Raw genomic sequence first — 24,644 nt, forward strand, 5'->3', positions numbered from 1 at the left:
AACATCTCCTCGAAGACATGTCGCGACCATATGTTACAGGCAGTGTTGGATCCACCAGCTCACGAAACACAATCCAAACACCATCTGACTATTGCGAAGGACTGCACTAGCAATTTCAGAATCTGCCTCCTATAAATCACCCGAATACATAGGGGAGGAAAACACAAAATACTGAAAACATAATTCATAGAAATTTTAACACAGGATTCTGAAAATCAAGTGAACTAAGAGAGATATTTTGGGGACTACATTAAGTGAAGCACCAGATTGTGAAAAAGCAAGTGAACTAAAGGATATATTTTTCTAATAAAATTCGCTGAGGATGAGTCATTACAATATGTTCCACATCAATGCTCCTACTAAAAATAAAAAAATAAAATGAAAACACCACATTAGTGGAACTCCCAAGGAAAAAATGTGCAATTTCACTGGGTCTAGCATTAAATGAATGTGGAGAGTCCTACCAAGGATAATCACTGGCTGATTCTTCAGAAGGAGAGAAGGGAAGCCTAAAATAGGAAGAAATAAAAACATTAGTGAAAAATAAGCAGAAGAGGTCAGGAATGTGAGTTAGAGGGTACAGTGTTATCCTTGCAAATAGATGCCCTGGGTTCGATCACCCGCATCCCAAGTGGTCCCCCAAGCACTGCCAGGAGGAATTTCTCTGTGTAGAGCCAGGCATTACCTCTGAGCATTGCCTGGTGTAACCCAAAGAGCCAAGAGACACAGACAGAGACAGAGACTGACAAAGAGAGAGAGAGAGAAATAACGCAAGTGAAGAGAATGAAAACCAAATTTATTGCACTGATCATTGAGAGTCAGATAGCATTTAGCATTTTTAACTCAAGGATGCATTATTTCAGTCCTTCCCAAATGATTTTAGGGAAAAAGGCTCTGTCTCAGGTTTCTCCAAACAAAACAGAGGCTGGCCACGTACTTCTTCAATTGCCACATCCTGCCTGGTCTTAAGCCAAGTAGATTCTCTGAATCACCCTTGCTTAAGGGCAGGGTTAAGGAGCTGACTTGGAGAATAAAAAGGGGAAATCTGGGAGCTCTCCTCCAAAGTGAGTCTACCTGCTCTACACATTGGACCCCAGAGCCAACCACGACCAAATCCACCATGAAGCTGCTGACAGTCCTCATGCTCGCGGCCCTCCCCCTTTTCTGCTACGCAGGTGAGTCCTGACAGTGAAGGTACATTCTTTGGGTCACATAATCTTTGGAGCCAGGGAAGAGCTTTCCAAGCTCTCAAAATAAGGATAGGGCAGCCCTAATGCAGCAGAACAAGTGGGGGAGACCAAGAACTCACTATTGAAAGAAAATATGAAAAGATGTTACCTCCTGGCCTTGATTCATAACTGGATCCACAACAAGGGGCTCTCTTGTTGGAGGGTAAAATCACATATCACAGATGCCTAAAAAGTGGGTTGGGAGCTGGTGTGAATATTTGAATGCTCGATCTTGTCATTCTCATTGAAGAGCTATGTACAGACAGGTCTCAGGTGGGAATCTTTAAGGAAGGTTATGTCAGAGAATTTCTTCAAACCCAACTCAGGTCACCTCACAAACAAGCATTTCTTACATTCATTTTTGAAGACGGGAAAAGTAAATTAGCAATGTTGAAGTAGCTACAGCACGATATCGGAAATCTCAGGCAGCAACAATCCTGGGAATGCTGCCTGATATTTAGAAAGAACAGAGGGAATATCATGTGACCCTACAGAATGACTCGCATATGCTCATTTAGTTGCCCAAATTTTAGAGTACTTCTTTTCAAAAAAGACAGTCGAATAGCCAAATGATTTCAAAGGAGGGAGAGGGGCTGAAGGATGTTTACAACCTTCAGGGAAATCCAGATGCTTGAGTGTCCTTTCCAAGGATTCAGAATTCACACCACCCACTAAGAGCTTTCTGAAAGGGTCCCACCATTAAGGTGTCAGTAGAGGAAAACCTTCAACAGAGGCCGATTTGCAGGATGAGTTCTCTGGATTGGAGCCCTGCTTCCCATGCATTGTCCTCAGGTACTGGATGCAAACTCGTCAAGGAGGTGATTGACTGGACAATCGACGGTACCTTGAGCCCAGAAGCCTACGTAGAGCACCTTGCACCATACGTAGCAGACGACAATGGCGCCACTGCCCAGGCTCTAATGACCATGAAGGAATGTTTTAATAATCAGACAGCAGAAACCCAGGCCAACGTTGCTGTCATGATGGTAATCTCCCTTACTTCTCCTGCCTTTAGAACCACTGAGAAGGTCAAGCGGGTTGGACGTTGTCACTCTCTCAGAAACAGCAGGTGCACATAAGGACCAAGGGCATAGTTCAACACACACAATGCACACAAGCATACACACCACTCGACGACAACAACAGCTAAGTTCAGTAGTGAGTGATTCTCTCTTTTAAACCAACAGCCTGAGTTAGAATGAACATTACACAAAGGCCATTTAAAACAGTCCAGGGTAGATGGGAAATGTTGTGAAAAGCCTACAGATGAATCTAAGCAGATCCTCCTACAAGTACAACATGGATCATCCTCGATCAAAGTGATACTAAATGAAATCACAGATCCACAAAGAGATAAACAGCTCAAAACTCCTCTTTGACTTGCATTCGAAGCAACTAAGTGTCTGATCAAAAGAGATAGAAAGGTTATTTTCCCTTGTCAGGTGAAGAGACAAATGGGAGCTACTAAAAGCTGATGGAGTTTCATTTTTGCCCTTTCTTGAAACGGGTCTATACACTACATCCTCTAGTCTTATGACCAAAAGTTTATTTATGACCAAAAGTTCACTTTACATTTCGGACCTAAAGCCCATAACCAAAGCGTTCTATGTCATGTTCTCCTAGTTATCATTTTAAGGCATCAAGCTAAAACCCATGACCAGTTGGTGATTATGGGTGTTACACTGAAACCTAGCTTGGGTCATAAATGGCTTCCATAGTGTGCAGTACCAATCTTCCGGTACATCCAAGGCTGTGGGAAAGCTTCCGACACTTTTTCCTGTTCTGATAGACAAGTGAATAAACCAAAGGAAGAAGTGTTCTGTGGTCTGAGGGAATTTGTCAAAGTGAGTTGAAAGTTTAAGTGATGTTTGTTTTTCTTTTCAGGAAACAATATATACCAGTCCTCAGTGTAAATTGTTCAAATGAAAAGGACGGCAGAGAATGCTTAGGCAACAACAGTCCAATGAGGCACACCCCAAATCTTACTTCTTTCCTAGCTTTTGATCTGCAAACTGCAAGACACCTGTTGAAACCTCAGATACATTTTCTTTTCAATAAAATATCAGCAAACTAAATAAAAGTCTAAATCATTTTATTGCTACTTAGAAAAAGATGCTCTAGGGAGCTTATCTCTACTCTTGATGTACTCAAACACACACACACAAACGTGCAAAAAAATTGTCTGAGAGAACGCAGGAGTAAGAGACTGAAAATCCTAAAGATCATTTGTTCCTCATCATCTGTTCCCAGGAAGGTGCCCTCTTGGAAAATTGCCCCCCGCTGCCTGGCCTCTTTGTTTTCACAGCACTGACGCTTCTGGCCCTGTCTCTAATTCTGGTGGGTGGGTCTGCTCACCTCCCTACTCCTGTGCAGCTCCCACCTGCACCCTGAACCCTACCTGCCTGTTCAGCTCCCTCTGTCCACTAGCCTCTTGTCAGGCATGGGATGTAGAAGAAAAAGTAGTTGGAAATAACTTCCCAGAGCAGTTCCCTGCTGAGCCTTCTATTATAATAGAATCCATATTAATCAGACACAAGGTATACGAAGGTTCACAAGAAGTACTAAAGGGGCGACTTTAAAAGACACGACCGTGGTCTCAAATACACAAGCTGATGGCACTCAATTCCCTCCTCTCCATCTCACTCAATATTAAGGACCTGAAACTGCCATGAGAAAACACAGAGTGGCAAGCTAGATATAAGTACATGTAACTAATTTCTGCTGCCTACACGTGACACGTCTCAATAGTCCGGCTAAAGACAGGATTGAGGTCTACGTCTGGGAAACAATTGCCTTACTAAACAATTGTGGCCATTCTTACACCAGGTGATGTCGACCTCAAATTGTCAAAGGGAAAGTGATCATTGTTAATTAGTGGTTAGGGGATTTATAGCTCATGAGGAATTGACAATCCTAAGCAATGATGCACTGAATGTTGGACCATCAAAATCTTAAGGAAAGTATTGATAGACCCGAAAAAGATACTGAACTTACAAAGAAAGGTTACTAAACTGAAGACCCTTCAGAAGGAAACCAATGCCTTTGGAATTCCAGAACAAATGAGTGTAAGGAAGAACACTCTCTGGACTCGTACATATTTCATTCAACTTTCAGTGCGCATGAACTCTTTCTATGAGAACGAGCAGTTTTCATGAATTTGTAGTGGGAAACAGAGGAGCTCTTCTGAAATGTTATGTGCAATGGGTCGACCACACATTTGGAATCATTCGGTTCATTCAAACCTTCCATAATAGTTCATGTGTTATCTCTCTACCCAGGGGAAAATTGCTATTTGCAATCCAGAGAGATCCCAAAACATCTGTATGTAAACATTGGGAATCAACGTGTCCATAAATGCTGACTTGAATGTTCTGTATGCACAACAAGAAATTTTCAAGAAATAAGGAGAGTTAAAGCAAAGGATGTGACCCCAGTTTAGAGGATCTCCTCAAGGGCCGAGGGTGAGACTCAGGTGGACTATGCGTGTTTGGTTCAACCAGGCCTTAAATGTGGTTTTTAATGCCTCAAGGACGCCTACGTCCTGCCGGTATAGCCCTGGTGGTCCCAAAAGTCCCTTTTTGTTGTTGGAACTTCTGAGATCTGCCTGGAATTATCCAAGCCAATTATTACCTCTTCAATGTATAGACTATTCAGGCAAAAATGAAACTACCTGAATTTGTCACTTGGGATAATTGGAATGCAAATCGCTCACTGAAGTCTGCATGAAAGGTTTAAAAGCTGACTAGAAATTTCTGAATTTTCAGATTCCTCTCCATACTCTCCAAGTCAATAAACTCCACATCCTATCACTGATAGATGGCACATAGATAATCAGGTAGAATCGCCAACAGAATTAGGTGGTGTCAAAGACACATTGAAATAGTCTTGCTGATAGACTTGCTTTACTTTCTCTTTACTTTGATTACATTCAAACAAAAAAACTCACTATTATTGTTTGGAGTCCCCTCGCCCCCGGTGTAGGACCTGCTGGAAAGGAAGCATTTGATAATTTGTTTTCCATTGCTGAGAATAAAGCGATATGAGGTCATGTGGCCACACATGCGGGGTTTGGGGATGGTGGGTGGTGGAATGGAATGGGGAGTGGTTTCCCGTGGTTCTTCATGGTGGAATATATGCACTGGTGAAAGGATGGGTGTTCGGGCATTATGTACTTGAGACTTCAGCCTGAAAGCTTTGTAACTTCACACATGGTGAGTCAATAAAAAAAAATAGAAAACAAAGAAATCGACATGTAGGCATTTTTTCTCCCATGGCAGATAAATTTGTGAAAAATGACTCAACTTGAAAAGGGAATTTATAGGAATAAATGTATACCTATATTTTCTCCTATAAAGAAGACAGCCAGCTCCAATTATTCTACCTCTTCTGTGCCGCTACGTTCAGAATTCTGGTGGAATATTCCAGGTTTGTTCTCGATTCTGAAGTTAGCCGTTGGGTATTCCCAGATTAGTCATGAATTGAACTAAAACTCCCTGAATTCAAATTCAGGGCTGGAACTCTTCATCTTTTCATTGTTTTATTGAATCCTCGTGAACTACCGTTACGAAGCTTTCATGATTGAATATCAGTCCAACAATGATCGAGCACCCAACCCTCCACAAGGTGCATTTTCCACCCCAAATATTCCCAGCATCCCTACCGCTACCCCCACCCCTTCCAACCCCCTGCCTCTTTGGCACGCGCCCTCCTCCTTACACTCTCTCGACTTTGGAGCATTATGTTTTGCTATACAGATACTGAGAGACCATCAAGTTTGTTCCTTCGTGTACGTTCAGCACACATGTCCTATCCCCAGCGATTCCTCCAACCCATATAGAGCTAGTGGTCCCTTCGCTATTCCAAATGCTTTCTCTCCCAGCCCGTGAGGCAGGCTTCCAAAGCACTGGGATATCCTCCTGGCCATTGTCCGTACGGTCCTTAGGTCTTAGTCTCATATTATGTTATTTTATATTCCACCGAGAAGGTCGCCCAAAGAACTCCACATTGGGCCCCTTGGCCTAGAATGAAATGAACAGGGTTAGAGACTGTTTGAGTTTATCATGTCGACCAAGACCATCCATGGTAACTCACAGTTACAGAAGGCCGAATCAAAACGTTGGACATTGGAATCTCCCGGTGGACAGTTCAACAATTAGATTGACCATCACATCATATTCAATCGAAGGTTTTGCCAGACTGATGTCTCTGTGTCCCAAAATTCCAAAAGGGATTGGACCACCGTCCCTTTTGTGCAATATTGTACATGAGAAATCGGGGAGAAAGGACCGCAAAGTTTAAATTTAAGAGGAGAACTCCTAGAATAACCCCCAACTGGGTGCTCTTTGGCACTATTGCTGCCATGTGGGAAGATGCCGTCGAAGACAGCATTAATGAGGAATATGATTGACAGGTTCATCATCCTAAATGATTTCGCGAGAAATGCCGATAGTGGCAAATCCACAAACAGAGGCCTGTCTTCGGAAACGCTCGAGCTCACTCACCAACAGGGTTTGCACGAGCTGCAGGAAACCACAAGTTAACGTCCGAGCTCAAAAGCTGTGCAGAGAAGCGACAAATCTTCAAAGACCTCAGTGAGAGAAGAGCAGCAGTGTTGGCCAATGTAGCAGAAGCGTGGGAAAGTATTCGCAACGCTCGCCTGTCTAAAACACCAAGAGGACTGCCCTCCAATGTCCTGATGGATCTATCACATCGTCCAGAATGGTAATGGAGACGATTATTCATGCCTTTTACATGGATCTCTTCGATAGCCACATCCACCTGCCTACATACCAAATTTCACAGGATAGATAGGTCGTTCCCAAGGTCCTCTCTTCTGAAATCCGTCATCCCATTTCAGAACAGTAGTTGAGGGACAACCAGGCGAGAAAGCCAGGTTTCTTTGCTGATGACATCGTTCTCATAATGGCAAACATTGGCAAAGTGGCCCAAATGGTGGCTGATTTCGACTGCAAGTGTGGCAAGGTCGGACTGCAGCTGAATCTCAGCAAAACGATATTCATGAAAAACAAACTAGTGCCTGAGATTCCATTTGTTCTCAATGGAATGCAGCACCTTTGTGTACCTGCGTCAAGAACACAACACGAGAAACGACTTGGCACCAGCATTGCACAGGAGGAAGAAAGCAGCATGAAATGCCTTCGAGAGCGTCGAAGATGAGGGTAAGAGGATGAAGAACCTGGGGCTCCAGGCACTTCTTTTCGACTCCACGGTTGTTCCTGCACTAAAACCTCACAGAGAGCGTGCTCCGTGGCCCTGAGCACCCCGCGCTTCCCTCCCCTGCGCACTGCTGGCCGAGTGGCCGGCACGTCGACCCCAACCGCCGCCGCCATTCTGTCTTCTGGCAAAGGTCTGTGATGCTCCCTCGACCCGCCATTCCGGACCCAGCCTGCTCCAAGGCCCTGAGCACCCCGCGCTTCCCTCCCCTGTGGACTGCAGGCCGAGTTGACCGCTGCTGGATTGTGGGAAAGGGGCGTGGCCTAATCGTCAGGGGCGTGGCCTAAGAAACGTGGGCGTGGCCTCATTACCCGAGGCGGCGGCAGATAGTTCCCTCAACGTCCTATCTAAGACAAACATCCTAGCTATTTGCAAGCAGTAGGACAATAAAACACAAGACTTCACATAAGGATTGAAGGAAACATCTCAGTAGGAGACCACATTTAACAACCGGCAAATAAAAAGCCAACCACTATTAACTGAGTCTATCCACAATCCTTTTTCGCAACAAAAGGAAACAGGGACAGTCATCTTCAAGGGCCCTCTTTCATACCACCACAACAACATGAAGAAACAGCGAAAATCCCCAGTGCAAGCAGAGGACGATCAAAGGAATCCGGAAACCTCAATGGGCGTTTCCTACAAAATTGACCTCTCTGAGAAAGAATTCAGAGTTGAAATCCTCAACATGTTCAATGAACTCAATGCAAAGATGGACAACTTCAATGAAGAACTGGCAGAAACAATACAACAGACAGCCGAGAAAATACGGGAAGATATGAGAGCAGAAATAAAAAACCTTCAAAAAGAAATGAAGGATTCGGTACATGAAATCAAAAACTCTCTGGCTGCCCTCAACAATAGGATGACTGCAGCCGAAGACAGAATCAGTATGCTTGAAGATGAGCTGCAAGAGGCCTACAGGCAACAACAAACCATGGCAAGAGACCTCAAAATAGCTCTAGCCAGAATCAGAGTCCTAGGGGATGATTTCAAGAGGAACAATATTAGAATCATTGGACTACCAGAACCACAGGGAACCAACCCCAACGAAAAAGACACAGTCAAACAAATCATTGTGGAAAACTTCCCACAGCTGGACAATGCGGGCATCCAGATTTAAGGCGCCCGAAGAGTGCCAGCTAAAAGTGATCCTAACAGAAAAACCCCAAGACATATCATAGTTACAATGATGGACATCGTTCAGAGAGACACAATACTGCAAGCAGCAAGGTCCAAGAAGGAAATAGCATACAAAGAAGCACCCCTTAGACACACAGCAGTCCTATCAGAGGAAACCCTCCAAGCTCGAGGGCAATGGTGGGATATAGTGAAAAAACTCAATGAAATCAACGCTTCACCAAGAATACTTTATCCGGCTAAACTCTCATTCAAACTAGAAGGAATCATACACTACTTTGGGGATAAGCAACAGCTCAGGAACTTCATAGACTCAAAACCAAACCTAAAAGAAGCACTAAAGGGGCTATTGTAAGACAAGAACAACCCCTACAAGCACAACACACCCTTGCACAAAGACGGCACAAAATCCCATAACAATAATCTCCCTTAATGTCAATGGTCTGAATTCACCAATTAAGAGACACAGACTGGCAAAATGGATTCAGAGACTGAACCCAACATTCTGATGCCTGCAAGAAACACATCTGAATAGCCAGAACAAACACAGACTCAAAGTCAAAGGATGGAAAACAATCCTGCAAGCAAACAACTTTCTCAAGAAAGCTGGGGTGGCGTTAATAGTATCAGACAACATAGACTTCAGGTTGCAAAAGATTAGAAGGGATAGTGAAGGCCACTTTTTATTAATCACGGGATGTGTACATCAGGAAGAAATCACACTCGTAAATGTCTACGCACCCAATGAGGGACCAGCTAAATACCTACAACAGCTGCTAAGAGACCTTAAGAAGGACATCTCGAGCAACACAATAGTAGTTGGAGACTTCAACACTGCACTGTCTCCTCTGGACAGATCAAGCAGATTAAAACTAACCAAGGAAATACTGGCTTTGAAGTAAGAAATAGAAGAGAGAGGGCTAATAGATCTATACAGGGCTTTATATCCCCCCAAAAAGGAATACACGTTCTTTTCCAGTGCACATGGAACATTTTCTAGAATAGACCATGCCCTAGGCCACACATCATACCACAACAGAATCAAAAAGATAGACATTGTACCAGCTATCTTTTCAGACCATGATGCACTGAAGATAAAACTTAATCGTGGACAGATGCAGAAAACCAAATCAAACACCTGGAAATTAAATAGCTCGATATTGAACAATGAGTGGGTCAGGAAGGAAATCAAGGAAGAAATCAAGAGGTACCTGGAAACAAATGAGAATGAAGACACGAGCTACCAGAATCTGTGGGACGCAGCTAAAGCCGTTTTAAGGGGACAATTTATAGCTCTGCAAGCATATCTCAGGAAGGAAGAAAGGGCCCACATAAATATCTTGACTTCACAGCTCAAGATCTTAGAAAAGGACCAACAAAACGTGCCCAAACCAAGTAGAAGGAAAGAGATAATAAAACTTAGAGCATAAATTAACGACATGGAAACCCAAAAGACAATCCGAAAGATCAATGAAACCAAGAGCTGGTTCTTCGAGAAAACAAACAAGATTGATAAACCACTAGCAAGACTCACAAAGAAAGAGAGAGAGAACCCTTATAAGCCGAATCAGAAATGAAAAGGGAGACATCACAACAGAAACCAATGAAATTCAAAAGATCATCAGAGACTACTTTGAAAATCTCTATGCCACGAAACAAGAGAACCTAAATGGGTATAGAAGGGACCTCCTAAATATAGTCAAAGCCATTTATCACAAGCCAATGGCAAGCATTGTTCTCAATGGGGAAAAACTAAGAGCCTTCCCTCTGAGAACAGGGATGAGACAAGGATGCCCACTCTCTCTACTTCTGTTCAATATAGTACTGGAAGTACTTGCAACAGCGATTAGGCAAGAAAAAGATATTAAGGGCATTCAGGTAGGAAAGGAAGAAATCAAGCTCTCACTATTCGCAGATGATATGATACTATACCTAGAGAACCCTAAAACCTCTACCAAGAAACTCCTAGAAACAATACACTCGTATAGTAAAGTTGCAGGCTATAGAATCAATACTCAAAAGTCCATGGCTTTCCTATATGCAAATAATGAGAGAGAAGAAAGTGACCTGAGGAAAGCAATCCCATTCACAATTGTGCCTCAAAAAATCAAGTACCTTGGAGTCAGCTTAACAAAGGAGGTAAAGGACTTGTATAATGAAAACTATAAAACACTACTTCAGGAAATAAAAGAGGAACAAGGAAATGGAAAGACATCCCCTGCTCATGGATTGGGAGAGTTAATATTGTCAAAATGGCAATTCTCCCCAAAGCATTGTACAAATTCACTGCGATTCCTATAGGAATACCCTTGACATTCTTCAAAGAAATGGAGCAAGCGCTCCTGAAATTCATATGGAACAATAAGCCCCCACGAATAGCTAAAGCAATCCTTGGGAAAAAGAAAATGGGAGGAATCAACCTCCCCAACTTCCAACTCTACTACAAAGCGGTAGTCATTAAAATAGCATGGTATTGGGACAAAGGCAGAGCTGCAGACCAATGGAATAGGGTTGAATACTCTGACATACACCCCCAAATATATGATCATCTAATCTTTGATAAGGGAGCAAGAAATGTGAAGTGGAGCAAGGAAAGCTTGTTTAACAAATTGTGCTGGCAAAACTGGACGGCTAGATGCAAAAAAATGGGCTTAGACCTCCATCTATTACCATGTACAAAAATCAGATCAAAATGGATTAAAGACCTCAACATCAGACCAGAATCCCTAAGGTACATTGAAGATAAGGTCGGCAAAATTGTATAACTGAGATTTACACCTGAAAACTTTGTAACTTTCCACATGGTGACTCAATAAAAAATTAAAAAAAAATAAAATAAAAAAAAGATAAGGTCGGCAAAACCTTCCACGACATTGAAGCCAAAGATATCTTCAATGCTGACACTCCACTGGCCAAGCAAGTGAAAACAAAGATAAATAAATGGGACTATCTCAAACTAAGAAGCTTCTGCAACTCAAAAGAAACAGTGACCAAAATACAAAGACAATCTACAGAATGGGAAAGGATATTTATGCAGTACCCATCCGATAAACGGTTGATAACAAGGATATACAATGCACTGGTTGAACTCCACAAGAAGAAAACTGCCAACCCAATCAAAAAATGGGGTGATGAAATGAACAGAAACTTTTCCAAAGAAGAAATCCGAATGGCTGAGAGGCACATGAGAAAATGTTCAACATCACTAATTATCAGGGAGATGCAGATCAAAACAACGAGATATCATCTCACACCACAGAGACTGGCCCACATCCCAAAGAACAAAAGCAACCGGTGTTGGCATGGATGTGGGGAGAAAGGGACTCTCGTTCACTGCTGGTGGGAATGCCGACTGGTTCAGCCCTTTTGGAAAACAATATGGACGATTCTCAAAAAGTTAGAAATTGAGCTCCCATTTGACCCAGCAATACCACTCCTGGGAATATATCCCGGAGAGGCAAAAAGGTATAGTAGAGATGACATCTGCATTTCCATGTTCATTGCCGCTCTGTTTACTATAGACACAATATGGAAAAAAGCAGAGTGCCCGAACACAGATGATTGGCTAAAGAAACTCTGGTATATTTACACAACGGAATACTACGTAGCTGTCAGAAAACATGAAGTCATGAAATTTTCATATAAGTGGATGAACATGGAAAGTATCATGTTGAGTGAAATGAGTCAGAAAGAAAGAGACAGACATAGAAAGATCGCACTCATATGTGGAATATAAAGTAGCTGAGAGGTGCAAGCCTACAATGTTGCGATTCCTGGCAGACATTTCTCTGGGCTTAGTTACAAAAATACTAAAATACAGAAATCCAAAACTATGCTGCTGCTAATGCGGCCTCCTGACCTCATATCTCTTCATTCTCAGCAATGGAAAACAAATCGCCAAATGCTTTCTTTTCAGCAGATCGACTTTAGGGGGGAGAAACTCCAAATCAATAATAGTGAATTTTTTGTTTAAATATGGAATGTTATCAAAGTAAAGTGAAAGTAAAGTGAAATTTACCAGTTACACATGCGGGGTGGGGGACTGGGGAGGTGGGGGGGAAGGGGGAGGTATATTGTGATTCTTGGTGGTGGAATATGTGCACTGGTCAAGGGATGGGTGTTTGAGCATTGTATAACTGAGACTTTAACCTGAAAGCTTTGTAACTTTCCACATGGTGAATCAATAAAAGAATTAAAAAAATAAATAAAACCTCACAGACCTGGGCACTACAAAGACAGGATGAGAACACTATTCGAGTATCACAAAGGGAATTGAAAGATCTATGCTTGGAGTATCTCGTTTCACTCAAGTGAGAGAAGGAATCTGGTGTTCCGACATCTGTCGAAGGTCAAGAGTCAGGGACACTGTCTCGTTTGCCAAGACGTCAAAAATCAGATGGGCCAGAAACGTAATGCGATTCAGAGATGACCACTGGACTTGAGCTCTTACCCACTGGATTCCACGGGACATCAAAAGACTGCGTGACCGCCCACCAACAAGATGGTCAGACTTCGTTGTCAAAATCCTGAATGAACGATTTAATAAGGCTCTTCGTCTTCCTGGAGTGAACAGATATCATTGATGTCTACATTAGCACGTAGCATGGAAAAATGGAGACTACTGGCGCCCTCTCGAGCAAATTGAAGGGCAATGGGATGACAAGTGATACAAGTGATATATTCCACAAATTGAGTGCACTCAATCTATGTCAGTCCCTCCCTTTCTGACTCCTTTTCACTTAGCATGTCCATCCATTTACAAGCAACTCTCATGACTTCATCATTCCTAACAGCTGCGTAGGATCTCAATGTGTAGATGTACCAAGGTTTCTTGAACCAGGGAACTGTTCAGGGTACTTGGGTTGTTTCGACATTCTGGTTATTGTGAACATTGTGAAGAGTGCTGCAATAAATAAATGTGCAAATGCAGATGTCATTTCCACTGTTCTACTTTGCATCCACGGGACGTTTTACCAGAGGTGGTGTTGCCGGGTCATACGGAATATCAATATCTAGTTTTTGGAGCAATGTCCATATTGTTTTCCAAAATGGCTGGACCTTCGGCATTCCCACCAACAATGAAAGAGAGTCCTATTTTCCCTGCATCTACGCCAACACGGGTTATTCTTGTTCTTTCTGATGTGTGCCAGTTTCTGTGGTGTAAGATGATATTACATTGTTGTTTTGATTTGCATGTCCCTGATGAATAGCGGTGCAGAGCAATTTTTCATACAATATTGTCCATATGCTTTTCTTGTTTAGAAAGTTTCTGTTCATTTCCACTTCCCATTTTTCAATAAGATTGGAGGGTTTTTTCCTTGTAAAGATCAACCAGTGTCTTGAATATGCTGCATGCTAAGTCCCCATCTGATGACTATTGGGTAAGTAATTTTTCTCATTCGGTGGGCTCTCTGTATTTTGGTCACTGGTCTTTTGTTTGTTTCTTTCTTTGTTTGTTTGTTAATGTGCAGGAGCTTTTTAGTGTAATGTAGTCCCACTCGTTTATCTTTGTTTCCAAGTGGTTTTTTATCCTTGAAGATGCTTTGAGTTTCAATAGCATGGAGCGTTCTTCCTACATTGTCCTCCCTGTAACTTGTGGATTCAGTTCTGATACTGAGGTCTTCAATCCACCTTGATCTGACTTTTGTGCTTGTCATTAGACAGAAATCTGAATTCATTGTTTTGAATGTAGCTGTCCAGTTTTCCCAGCACCACTTTTTAAATAGGTTTCCTTGGTCCCTTTCAGATTCCTTGCTCCTTTATCAAAGATTACGATTTTCTTGCTCATTCTCAACACTTTGATACAATCTCGTACTAGAAGTACTTGGCATGGCGGTTACGCAAGAAGAAGGTATCAAGGAATCCAAACAGGAACGGAAGAAGTCAAGCTATCACTATTTGCAGATGACATGACGATATACTTAGAAAATTCTACAGCTTTGTAGAAAAGCTCCTAGAAATAATAGGCATGAACGCTAAAGTGGCAGGTTACAAAATCAATACACAGAAATCCATGGCTTTATGCCGAACAAATATTGAAAGAGAAGAAAGATATATTTCTAAAAAAAATCCAATTCACAATAGTGTCTCAGAAAATCAAATACCTTGGAATCAGCTTAATTACAGAGGTGCACAGGGCTGGAGTGTTAGCACAGCCGTTAGGGAGTTTACCTTTCACGCGGCCAAACCTGGTAAGGTTCCCAGCATTCCATGTAGCCCCCGAGAACCGCCAGGGTTTAATCCTGAGTGCAGAACTGGGACTAAATCCTGTGCATCCCCAGGTGTCTCACACACACACACACACACAAACACACACTTACACACACACCAACCCTCAAGAGGTGAAGGACTTATCCAAAGGAAACTACAAAACTACAAATCACTACTTCAAGAAATGAAAGAGGACACTAGGAAATGATGGAGACACACCTCCTGCGCCTGGATAGGGAGGATTCACATTATCAAAATGACAATACTCTCCGAAGCATTATACAGATCAATGCATTCCCTACAAGGATACCCTTGATATTTTCCAAACAGAAAAAACACGCCAGAAATTTATATGGAGCAATAAAGCCCCTTGAATAGCAAATGAGATTTTGAGAAAAAGAAGATGGGTTGCATCACCTTCCCAAACTTCAAGCTGTAATACAAAGTAGTAGTCATTCAAACAGCATGTTTCTGGAATAAAAACAGATCCGCAGACCAAGCAGGAGAGTTGAATATTCTGACACAGACTCACAAGAATATGATCACTTCATCTTGATAAAGTGCTGGCACTCTAGATTTGTGAAACTTCAGTAGATGCTCACCCTCATTTTCCACATGAAGTGTGGATAATACCGGATGTTTAGTTTTGATGTCAGCGCCTCCCCTGGAAGGAAATTTGCTAGGATCACTGAATGAAAACTGGGAAATTGAGGGTTGGAGATATGCCAGAGGGTCTCAAGTGCATACCTTTCCAGGAGCCTGGCAGTCACGCCCAGGAATGGCCTCTACTGCCACATAAACTCAGGAATGGCCATGGGCGCGAGAGAACCAAATAAACCTCAGTATAGAGCAACAAGCTGTAAGGATGCCTCCACACCTGACACGGCCGAGTTTATCCTGGGCAACTCTGAACAGGGCTGGTGAACCCACCACACCTTCTAAAAGAGCCCCGGCAGCCAAAACCCTCCAGAACCCAATCACTGCCTTGCTCATAGCTGATCTCCACAGGCTCTGAATACGCCCCTCACACATGAGAATGGATATGTGGAAAAAGCCAAGGATGCAGGTTTTGTAATTGAAATCTTCAGGCTCTAGTGGTGTCGGGAACGGGTGGTCACCTTCCACTCCATGTTCTTCTGAGAGCCTCACAGTCATTCCCAAGAGCTGCCTCTATTACAACAGAAGCTCCTTAAAAGCCACGATCCAGAGACTCACAAATAAATCTTGGAAGAGAGCAATATTCTGTATGGATGCCTCGTGTGACCAAAGTCAACATCCAGTTAAAAATTTAACTCCAGGGTGCCTGAGCCGTTTTATAGCGGGCGGGGTGTTTTGCCTTGACTGGGATCGACCTGGGTTCCATCCTCAGCATCCCATATGGTTCCCCAGCACTACCAGAGGTGATTGCTGAGTGTAAAGCCAGGAGTGACCCTGAGCATCGCTGGGTGTGACTCAAAAGCACCGCTGGGTGTGACTCAAAAGCAAACAAAAATTAATTAACTGCAGCTCTAGCACCCTATCTAAAAGTTCAGAAATTCTGGAACAGGACATCTCATTCTCTAATCCATTGTTCTATCAGGGGTGGCACACCACATTTGCTGGGGTATAAAGTAAAGGCAATAGATCTCAATGTAAAATATATATGTAAATGTATATTTATATGAAAATATATGCGCACAAGACTCAACCTATAACAACATTAGTTTACCTCGAACAACATTAGTCATCTCTGTTTCACGGGGTTAATGAGACCAAAGTCAGATACAACAATCTTCACACACTTTCCTTTAGGAAAACTTTTGGGATCATTTTCAGCGGATTCTTCATAACAAGCAATACAAAATAAATTCTTTAGGATGTATATTTTGATCACGTGTGGGTGGTGGATTGGAAATTTGAAATAATGGTGATGGGAAGGGTTAATGATGGTGATTGGTGGTGGAATATTTAATGTAATCAAGTATTGTGAACAATATCAGAAAATAACATTTTTAAAGGAAGTGAATAGTCGCATGCTACCGATTTAGTGTGATCCCTGTACCATGTCATCTCCAGAACATTGCCAAATCATGATGTGAATTACTTCCCCCACCTGAGCACAGCCCTGTGTAGCCCTGGGGGCCCCACACCTCTGCTGGGTTGACTCCGGAAATACATCTCTGATCCTGTAACTTTCCTGCAGCGCTTCATCCTGGGGACCTCACATTAGATTAGTAGACTATTGGGCAGAGAATTATAGGGTGTTTTTAGGAGGCCGTCCTCAAAACAATGAATAAAACGCCAAACCAAATTACTGTCCCCCGCAATGGAAAAATATGCTCTTCACAGAGTCTTGTAATAAATTAGTGCCAGGGATGATATTTCCTTAACAAATAAAAACTTCAAAGTCAATCAACACAATCTCTCTAATTTCTAAGTCAAACATCAGGCTTATGTCACCAAGAGTCCCAGTGAAGCATTTTTGTTTTCCTATTTGTGAACACAATGTGCTTCTGATTTGGGTCTGCTTTGAGATGACTCTGCAAGGTAGAGATCATTCACTTCCTATGACTTATTTGGATCACACATCATTACTGTGGCTCTGTTTTCCTAGGGGAAACTGAATGTGGGTAAAATGGGTTTATGAGGCTGTGGATGCTGCTGTATTTTCCCCAGAGGTGCAAAGCGGCTCTGGACTCTTCCACAGGACACCTAAAGGCAGTTGTCCATTGAATTTTTCTTCTATTCTGCTGAGCATCAATCTCATCACAGGTGCCCTTTTGACATGTGGACTTTCACACTTTCAAGGATGTGTCCTGGGTTCTCTCCGCTCTGGAGCACAGAATTTCCCTCTGCGCACAAACGTTAAGCTATCTCTCCCTTTCTCTCCCTTTTATCCCCCCAATTGTCTCACAAGAGCAGAATGTTGTTATCTTCTAGAGGTTCAATATTACTGCATAGTATTCATGACCAAAGTGACAAGTCCCTCCACCTGAGCCCACTGGATCCTTTCTGTCAGCTCTCTCCGTCTAGTGGTCTCCTCGCTTCTATGGTCAGAATCTCAAAGTTGGTTTTTAATGGACATTGTTCTCTTGCTTTCATACTTGACATTTCTCATATGAGTGACAGATCTGCTATTTGCCCTTCTTCTTCTGGCATATTCTGCTTAGCATAATCCTATACATATCTTCAACAAAACAGTACTGCTTTTCTAAGTTGGACAGTATTCCATGGTGATCATGCACGTCTGTTCTAGGTGCATGATTGCAGCTGGGTTCTTTGTAGTTTGGGGCTCCTGAAAATAGAAGAGTAATGAATAGAAGCACTAATTTAGCTGCCTGAAATATTTTTCTTTGTCATGCTTATTAGATACCTAAGAGAGGATTGTTAGATAGAAGGGTAGGTTTTTTGTTGCGGTGGATCTCTACATAGTTTTCCACATAGGGTAAAGAGGATGATATAGTCCTACCAATATGAATAAAATTCCCCTGCGTTTCCATGTTGTGATTTTATACTCTTATTTTTGTTATTTCTTTCCTTCTGACTGCTTTGGGCTCCTTGGTTGGTCCTTTTTGTAAGATCTTGAGCTGTGCAGTCTAGTTATTTATGTGGACCCTTTGCTCCTTTCTGAGGAATGATTGGAGAGCTATACATTTTCCCATTCACACAGATTTAGCTGCGTCCCATAGTTTCTGGTAACTCGTGTCTACGTTTTCACTCGTTTCCAGGTATCTTCTGAGTTTTTCCTTGATTTCCATTGTGACCCTCTCATTGTTCAACATTGTGTTGTTCAATTTCTGTTGTTTGGTTTGGTTCTCCGTGTCTGTGCTTGGTAAAGTTCTATCTTCAGTGCATTATGGTCTGTAAAGATTGTTGGTACAATTTCTGATTCTACTGAAATGTGTTTTGTTGTTCTTTTTCTGTTCTTTGTCATCATTATTTCAGTCCTAAGAGTAGAATTGGTGGATAGAGGGGTAGCATTATTTGCTGAGATTGGGCGGACGGGTAGAATCTCTACATAGTTTACCACGAAGGGTGAAGCCAATTAGAGAGTCTCTCAATATGAATAAAAATTCCTTTACTCCACATCACCGGGGTGCTTGGTATTTTTGTACTTTTTGAAATAGGCATTTCTGCTTAAGCGACATGGTAGTGTTGTTCTGACTTTAAGTTATCAGAGTATCAGTGCTGACGAGCTTTTCCATGTCCTTGTTGGTCACCTTATATGTTTTCATTGAATAAGTGTCTGTTCAGCTCTACTCACTTTTCCATTTTTCAATAATTTTTTACTTTGCTCTTCAGTTTTCTAAGTTCCTTATGTATTAAGATATTCGCTCTTACATTTTCAGAATTACTCTCTGTGACTATTTTCTCTGATTCAGTAGGATGCTCTTTTGTTTTGTTGGTAGTGTATTTCACAGTGCAGACGATTTTTTGCTTGATGACATCGGCATGATTTACTTTGGTGTTTGTACCTGCCAGTCGAGATGGGTCATGTAAAACAATGTGAAGCCTGTATCATTAAGGTCTTACCCTCAGCAATATATCGTGTGTTCTGGTCAAACATCAAAATCCTTCATATATTTTGAATGAATGTCTACGCATGATGTGAGAGACTTAACCAAGTACTCCTGTGTGTGATAATGCAGTTGTCTGAGAACTAGTTGAAGAGAATTTCCTTGATGCCATATATATCCCTAGTCCTTTCATTTTACTTTTCTGCCTATATATCTGAGGGCTTATTTTCATCCTCTTCTTCAGACTCTGGAGGCGTGAGTATATGCTTACTTGGTCTACTATCACATTGTTTGCATTACTATACTTGTAGAGTGCAGTTGAAGTAAGCGATGCCATGCCTCTCCTCATACACTCAACCTTTCCCTCCATCAGAACAACTGAGTAGATTTGAAAATCTTTGAAATTGCATACAAATTTTAGCAATGCCACTTCCAGATTCAGCACTTTCTTACCTTTTTGGAGGTCTTTGTAATATCAATTGGGGAAAGCTTAATGAACAGTGAAATAATTTGGAGCCTATGGCTGGGCTCTCCAAGCCTTTTTGTTTCTCAGAGAGAATCATTATCATACTGAACCAACCAAGATCTTTGAGACAGGTATGTGGATTTTGAAGCAGACCTTGGGTGAGAAGCTGCTTGAGTTCTGGCTGGCTTGAGTTCTAAATTCTGGTTTTATATAACTTGGCATTGCCAGATGAGATGTTTCCAACTTAATCCCCATTCAGATATGGTATTTCTTAGGGGTCAGTTATTATCTGCAACACAAGCTTCCTTGTTCAAATGAAGCTTTTGTCCTGCCCTTTGATGCCCCTTTTGCTTGCTGACCGTTACCTTCACACAGCTGTGGACCTTTCCTTCCTTGGGCAATAGGAGATGCATGTGGAAAGCTATTGCAGAAAAGTCCGCTGCAGGACGAGTGAGGCCCTAATTACCTTAATGTTTTGCCTCTATCCACCCACCACTCTGGACATTTCTCCTGTCCAAGGTGATCTGGTTGTTTCTATTGTGTGGACGCAACGCTGCTTGATGTGAAGGGAGAGAAAACCAGTCTGCCGCTATTATCCTGTCATGGTCTTTCCATGTTCCCATAAAATGATTTTTTTCTTGCAATTTGATGGAATCTCTGTTGGGGATGTGTGTGCCAGAGAAACACCGACCAGCATTACTTTGTGACAGAGGTGTCTCTGACTCAGCCAAAGGTGTCTCTGTATCAGGGACACTTGTGGAGCCCAGGTCACACATATCCTGCAGGAGAATGGCCCTCTGCATGATCTCTGTGCTGAGTTCATTGCCATCCATGACTTTGCTCAATTGCCTCCTCAGCTTCACAGCCTACCTTCCACCTTCCTGTCATCTTCGACCTCTGCGCACACAAAGCACCTGAACCATCACGTCTCTACAAATACTCCTTGCTTGGGGACACACATCTCAGAAGGGCTCTGTTCTTTACTGAATTTCGACAGCCCTAGTTCTTGCTTGAATGGAAGTCTTTCTTACTGATAGAGCTCCCTTCTCTGTCCATTCTCAGTCACTTGTCTTGGTACTGCTATCAGGCCACCTTTCTTTTACCCAAAAGATACTTTGATTTTTACAGGAGAGCATATTTAGTGCGTGTGAATTTGAGTCGAGTAGATCTTTGCATCATTTGTTGTTGCTCTGCTGTTATTTGACTCTGTGACTGCCCTGGCCTCCTTTTACTGACCTGCTCTTCCATTTCATTTTTGTTGTCTTATAGGCCTTTAATATTTGTATTATCTGCATCAGTGTGTCCTCATGAGGAAAAATAGTAATAAGGACCTTCATGACCAATGTACCACGTTGGCACCACTTCTAATACTAGGTCTATTCTCATCCCATTGATTGCTTCTGCCACTCTGTTCTCAATTGGAATGTCACATTGTTCAGCTTATGGTATTCAGATGCCAATGAATTTGTTGCTTATCTTTATTCAGCTACTCTCTTTTGGGTGAAGTCTGTTCATTTCCTCTGAAAAAACCGAAGAACAAATTTCATTTTTTCATTGACCATACTGTCCCTTGAAGAGAGAGGTTTTCCCAGGGGCCCAATCCAGGCTGAACTCAGCCTGGTCCTGTCAGGGGCTCAGACAACCCAAACTGATACCTGGGTTGCTCTGGACCAACCAGGCTTACACCTACAAGTGATGTAGGGACCCTGAACATTGGGAACCATAGTCAAGGTCTCTGGAATCTTGCAACACCGCAGATGTCTCCGAGGCTCCTGAAGACACAGAGCCTCATCACATCGGTTTGCACATCATTTGCTGTAATGAATATTAATCCTAGGATACGTTCGAATTGACAGGAAATTCAAGCCGCGCGTACAGCATAATCCAGTCAGCATACTGGAGTCTGCTCTCTCCCGGGACTCATTCCTTCAAAACGGTCTCCAGGCCAATGACCATTCCCTGTCCACCCAGCAGGAAGTTTCCAAGAGGAAATCAATTGCTCACAAGCATGGTGATCAGTAGGTCTGTGTACTTTCATTCACACATGCATGGCTGAAAGTAATTCCCTTCAATCAAGACTGTTCTACACAGTCACAGGACTATGTAACCTCTGAACAACCAGACACGCACTCGTAATTGTGGCACTAGAGAGGAGATAGGCTAATGGCAATTCATAGGCTCTGTCTTTCCAAACAACTATGATCCTTGCTCAAAGCAGAGGCTAATAACTCAGCAGAGCCTTTTCTAGAATCTTTGGCCAAGACTTTGCAGCCTGGCACGCTGAGACATAACTTCAGTCGAGGGAGGGAGAGAGGGATGGAAGCCAAACCTTGTGACCTACACGTGTCGCTGTGGGCAGGACCAGGAAGGCTCTCTGGGTACAAATGACCCTGCGCTGCCCAGGCTCCTGAGTCCAGCTGCTGACTGCTCATCCCTTGCGCAAGCTCAGAGCTCCCAGCCACAAACACCATGAAGCTGTCCCTGTGTGCCCTGCTGGTCGCTCTGGCCCTTTGCTGCTACCAGGGTGAGTACATTTCCCCCAGCAGACTAGCATCAGACCTGAACTCAGAAAACGACTTAGAGGGGCCTGAACACATCCTAGTTCAAAATGTTTCCTCTGTGAACTGTTCCCATAAAGCATATGGCTGTTCCACTGGAGTCCTATCACTTCTCATCATCACCAACTTCCACTTTACATGACGGGTTCAGTGTGATCCCTTTCCAAATGTTAGGAGGGAGAAAGAAGTAGGAGATTCGGGTGTGAGGGCTAGAAGGTATTGCATGGCTTAAGTTCTTGCTTCGCATGTGGCCATTTAATCCCCAGCACCATAAATGTTCCCATCAAGGACTGTCAGGTGTGGTCCCTGAATATTTTGTGGGTGATGGTCCAAAAACTTCAAAGAAAAGTAAAGAAAGGAAATGATGTAGATGTGAAACCTTGTATAAATACTCAGCAGATCCTTGAACTGGAGCCCAAAGTTCCATGCCTCCACATTGCCTGTTCCTAGTCAGGTTCACAGCAGTCAGCAGTACGAGTATAGCAATGTGGGGAGAAAGATAATACAAATGAGTTCCAGGTAGCAGGCAGAGATCAAGAGATCACCGTATCATGTCTTCTAATAACACGTCAGATTATGATTCAAAATTTTCCTTTCCCGTCTAGATCCTCTAAGGGGTCTGGGTCACCTCATCTCGTGTTGTCCTCCTCAAACAGCGGACAAGGGATGAGATATGCACAAGTGTTCGATGAGAGACAAATTTGCTCTTATATTGTATTTTCTTTCCCTCCATTTTAGCTGACGCAGCCATGACTTGCCCAGCCCTTGCGGGAGATATGAGTTCATTTGTCATCAGCTCGGAAAGTGTCTTTAAACTATACCTTGCTCAATTTCATGCCCCTGATGCTGCTGTGGAGGCCAAGATGCTTTGGAAGACCTGCTACAATAATGCCGTGGACCCTGCAGGGAGAGCTCTAATTGCAAAAACTTTGGTAATTTCTTTTTATTTCTACTTAGGTCTTTGAGCTGGGTTGCAGAGATTTGAAAGAGATTTGGGAATGATCTTGGCATGGGGGTGGAGAATCACCCCTTGTTCTCTTCTAATAAGTGGAGCCATGCCCACATGGCAGGTTAGAATTTTCCACCTGCCTACAAGAGTAGCTGTACTGAGGTACAGAGCATCCTGGCAGGTCCCCTCTGTACCCGCAGCCGACGACCCTCCGAGGGGAAATACAGGCCCCATGGATCATGTGGAAGGGCCAACGACCTCCTTCCCCGTCCCTGCGTGCGGTGTTGCTAACATCTGCATAGGGAATGTCGTGCAGATGTGAGAGAGCTGAGGGGAACCTGGAAGCTGTGATGTAGACAGGACAGGCTTGTCCTTGGGGGTCTGCTGCCATATGCAAGCCTGTACCCTCTGGGCACCTCATGCCCTCACCCACCAATCTCTTACCCCTGTGCAGTGGGCATAGACCCCACCTGCACTGCTCCTGCTGCCCGCCGCCCTCACGGCTTCATGCAGAAAGGAGATGAGGGAAGATGTAAGATGTTCCACCAGAACTGCTGACTCGCAGGCAGGCCAAGGCTCATCTGCAAATATCCACGGGATCTGAACAGTCCTGCTGACAGGCACCTCACGATCCATTTCAGAACTATCAGCCAGGAGTCTGAAAGGACCACTCCATCTTCCCATCCCTGTCGCTACTTTAGAGTCCCCAGCACCCTAAGGAAGTCAAAGAGAAGGATTTGACGCGAGAATCCAGGGAATATTTGTGGGCTGCTCTGTCCGCGGCAGGAACCAGCTGTGTGTCAAAGACCCCACGTGTGGGCAGCTGTGCGGGATCCTCTTTTCTGTGTTGCCTGAAATAGCATTGACATCCTCAGGGATAAGCTGTGTGAACCTGTCAGCTCTCTTGCAGCATAACTGACCACAATGTTTTTCTGTTCTTCCCATTACAGACGAACATTCTTGCGGCCTGCTAGAAACAATAATAACAAGTCTTCTATCTGTCATCTATGCCTTACAATGATCTAATGAATTTCAAGAAAATGTCAAGGTTTCACTCTCTCTTCTAATAAATTACTTGCTCAACACACGTCTGCTCTCTCTTTTTTATGCAGTGGTGTATAGCTTTGTGTTTGTAGAGAGGTCTATGAGGGGCTCTTACTGGTCATCAATAGTCGGATGCAAAAAAGGAATGGGTTATTACCCTTGACAACATGACTGCAGTGATCCCAAGAGAAATACTGCTCCAGGGTTATTCTGTATCTCAATACATACTCCATCTTTGGCCAATGAGTGACAATGATACCTTAGATTTGAAACGCAGAAATTCAAGCATTCCTGTCAGTCTTCTTTGAAACGAAAGTT

The 24,644-nt window shown here is 43.1% G+C and overlaps 2 protein-coding genes across 2 annotated transcripts; both read left to right on the top strand.

Annotated features, from left to right (window-relative positions):
* Positions 1–1,074: 1,074 nt before the first annotated feature.
* Positions 1,075–3,309, top strand: LOC129406121 (mammaglobin-A-like). Its single transcript, XM_055144106.1, has 3 exons — positions 1,075–1,175; positions 2,022–2,215; positions 3,114–3,309. The coding sequence occupies exons 1-3, from the start codon at positions 1,121–1,123 to the stop codon at positions 3,153–3,155; spliced, it is 291 nt and encodes a 96-aa protein (XP_055000081.1). The 5' UTR covers positions 1,075–1,120; the 3' UTR covers positions 3,156–3,309.
* An 18,890-nt stretch (positions 3,310–22,199) lies between these two features.
* On the top strand, positions 22,200–24,369 carry LOC129406127 (secretoglobin family 1D member 2-like). The gene is made up of 3 exons (XM_055144136.1): positions 22,200–22,299; positions 23,072–23,265; positions 24,233–24,369. Exons 1-3 carry the CDS (start codon positions 22,245–22,247, stop codon positions 24,254–24,256), a joined length of 273 nt encoding a protein of 90 aa, XP_055000111.1. The 5' UTR covers positions 22,200–22,244; the 3' UTR covers positions 24,257–24,369.
* Positions 24,370–24,644: the final 275 nt, after the last annotated feature.

The sequence above is a fragment of the Sorex araneus genome, chromosome 6 (assembly GCF_027595985.1).
Source record: "Sorex araneus isolate mSorAra2 chromosome 6, mSorAra2.pri, whole genome shotgun sequence".
Lineage (NCBI taxonomy): Eukaryota > Metazoa > Chordata > Mammalia > Eulipotyphla > Soricidae > Sorex > Sorex araneus.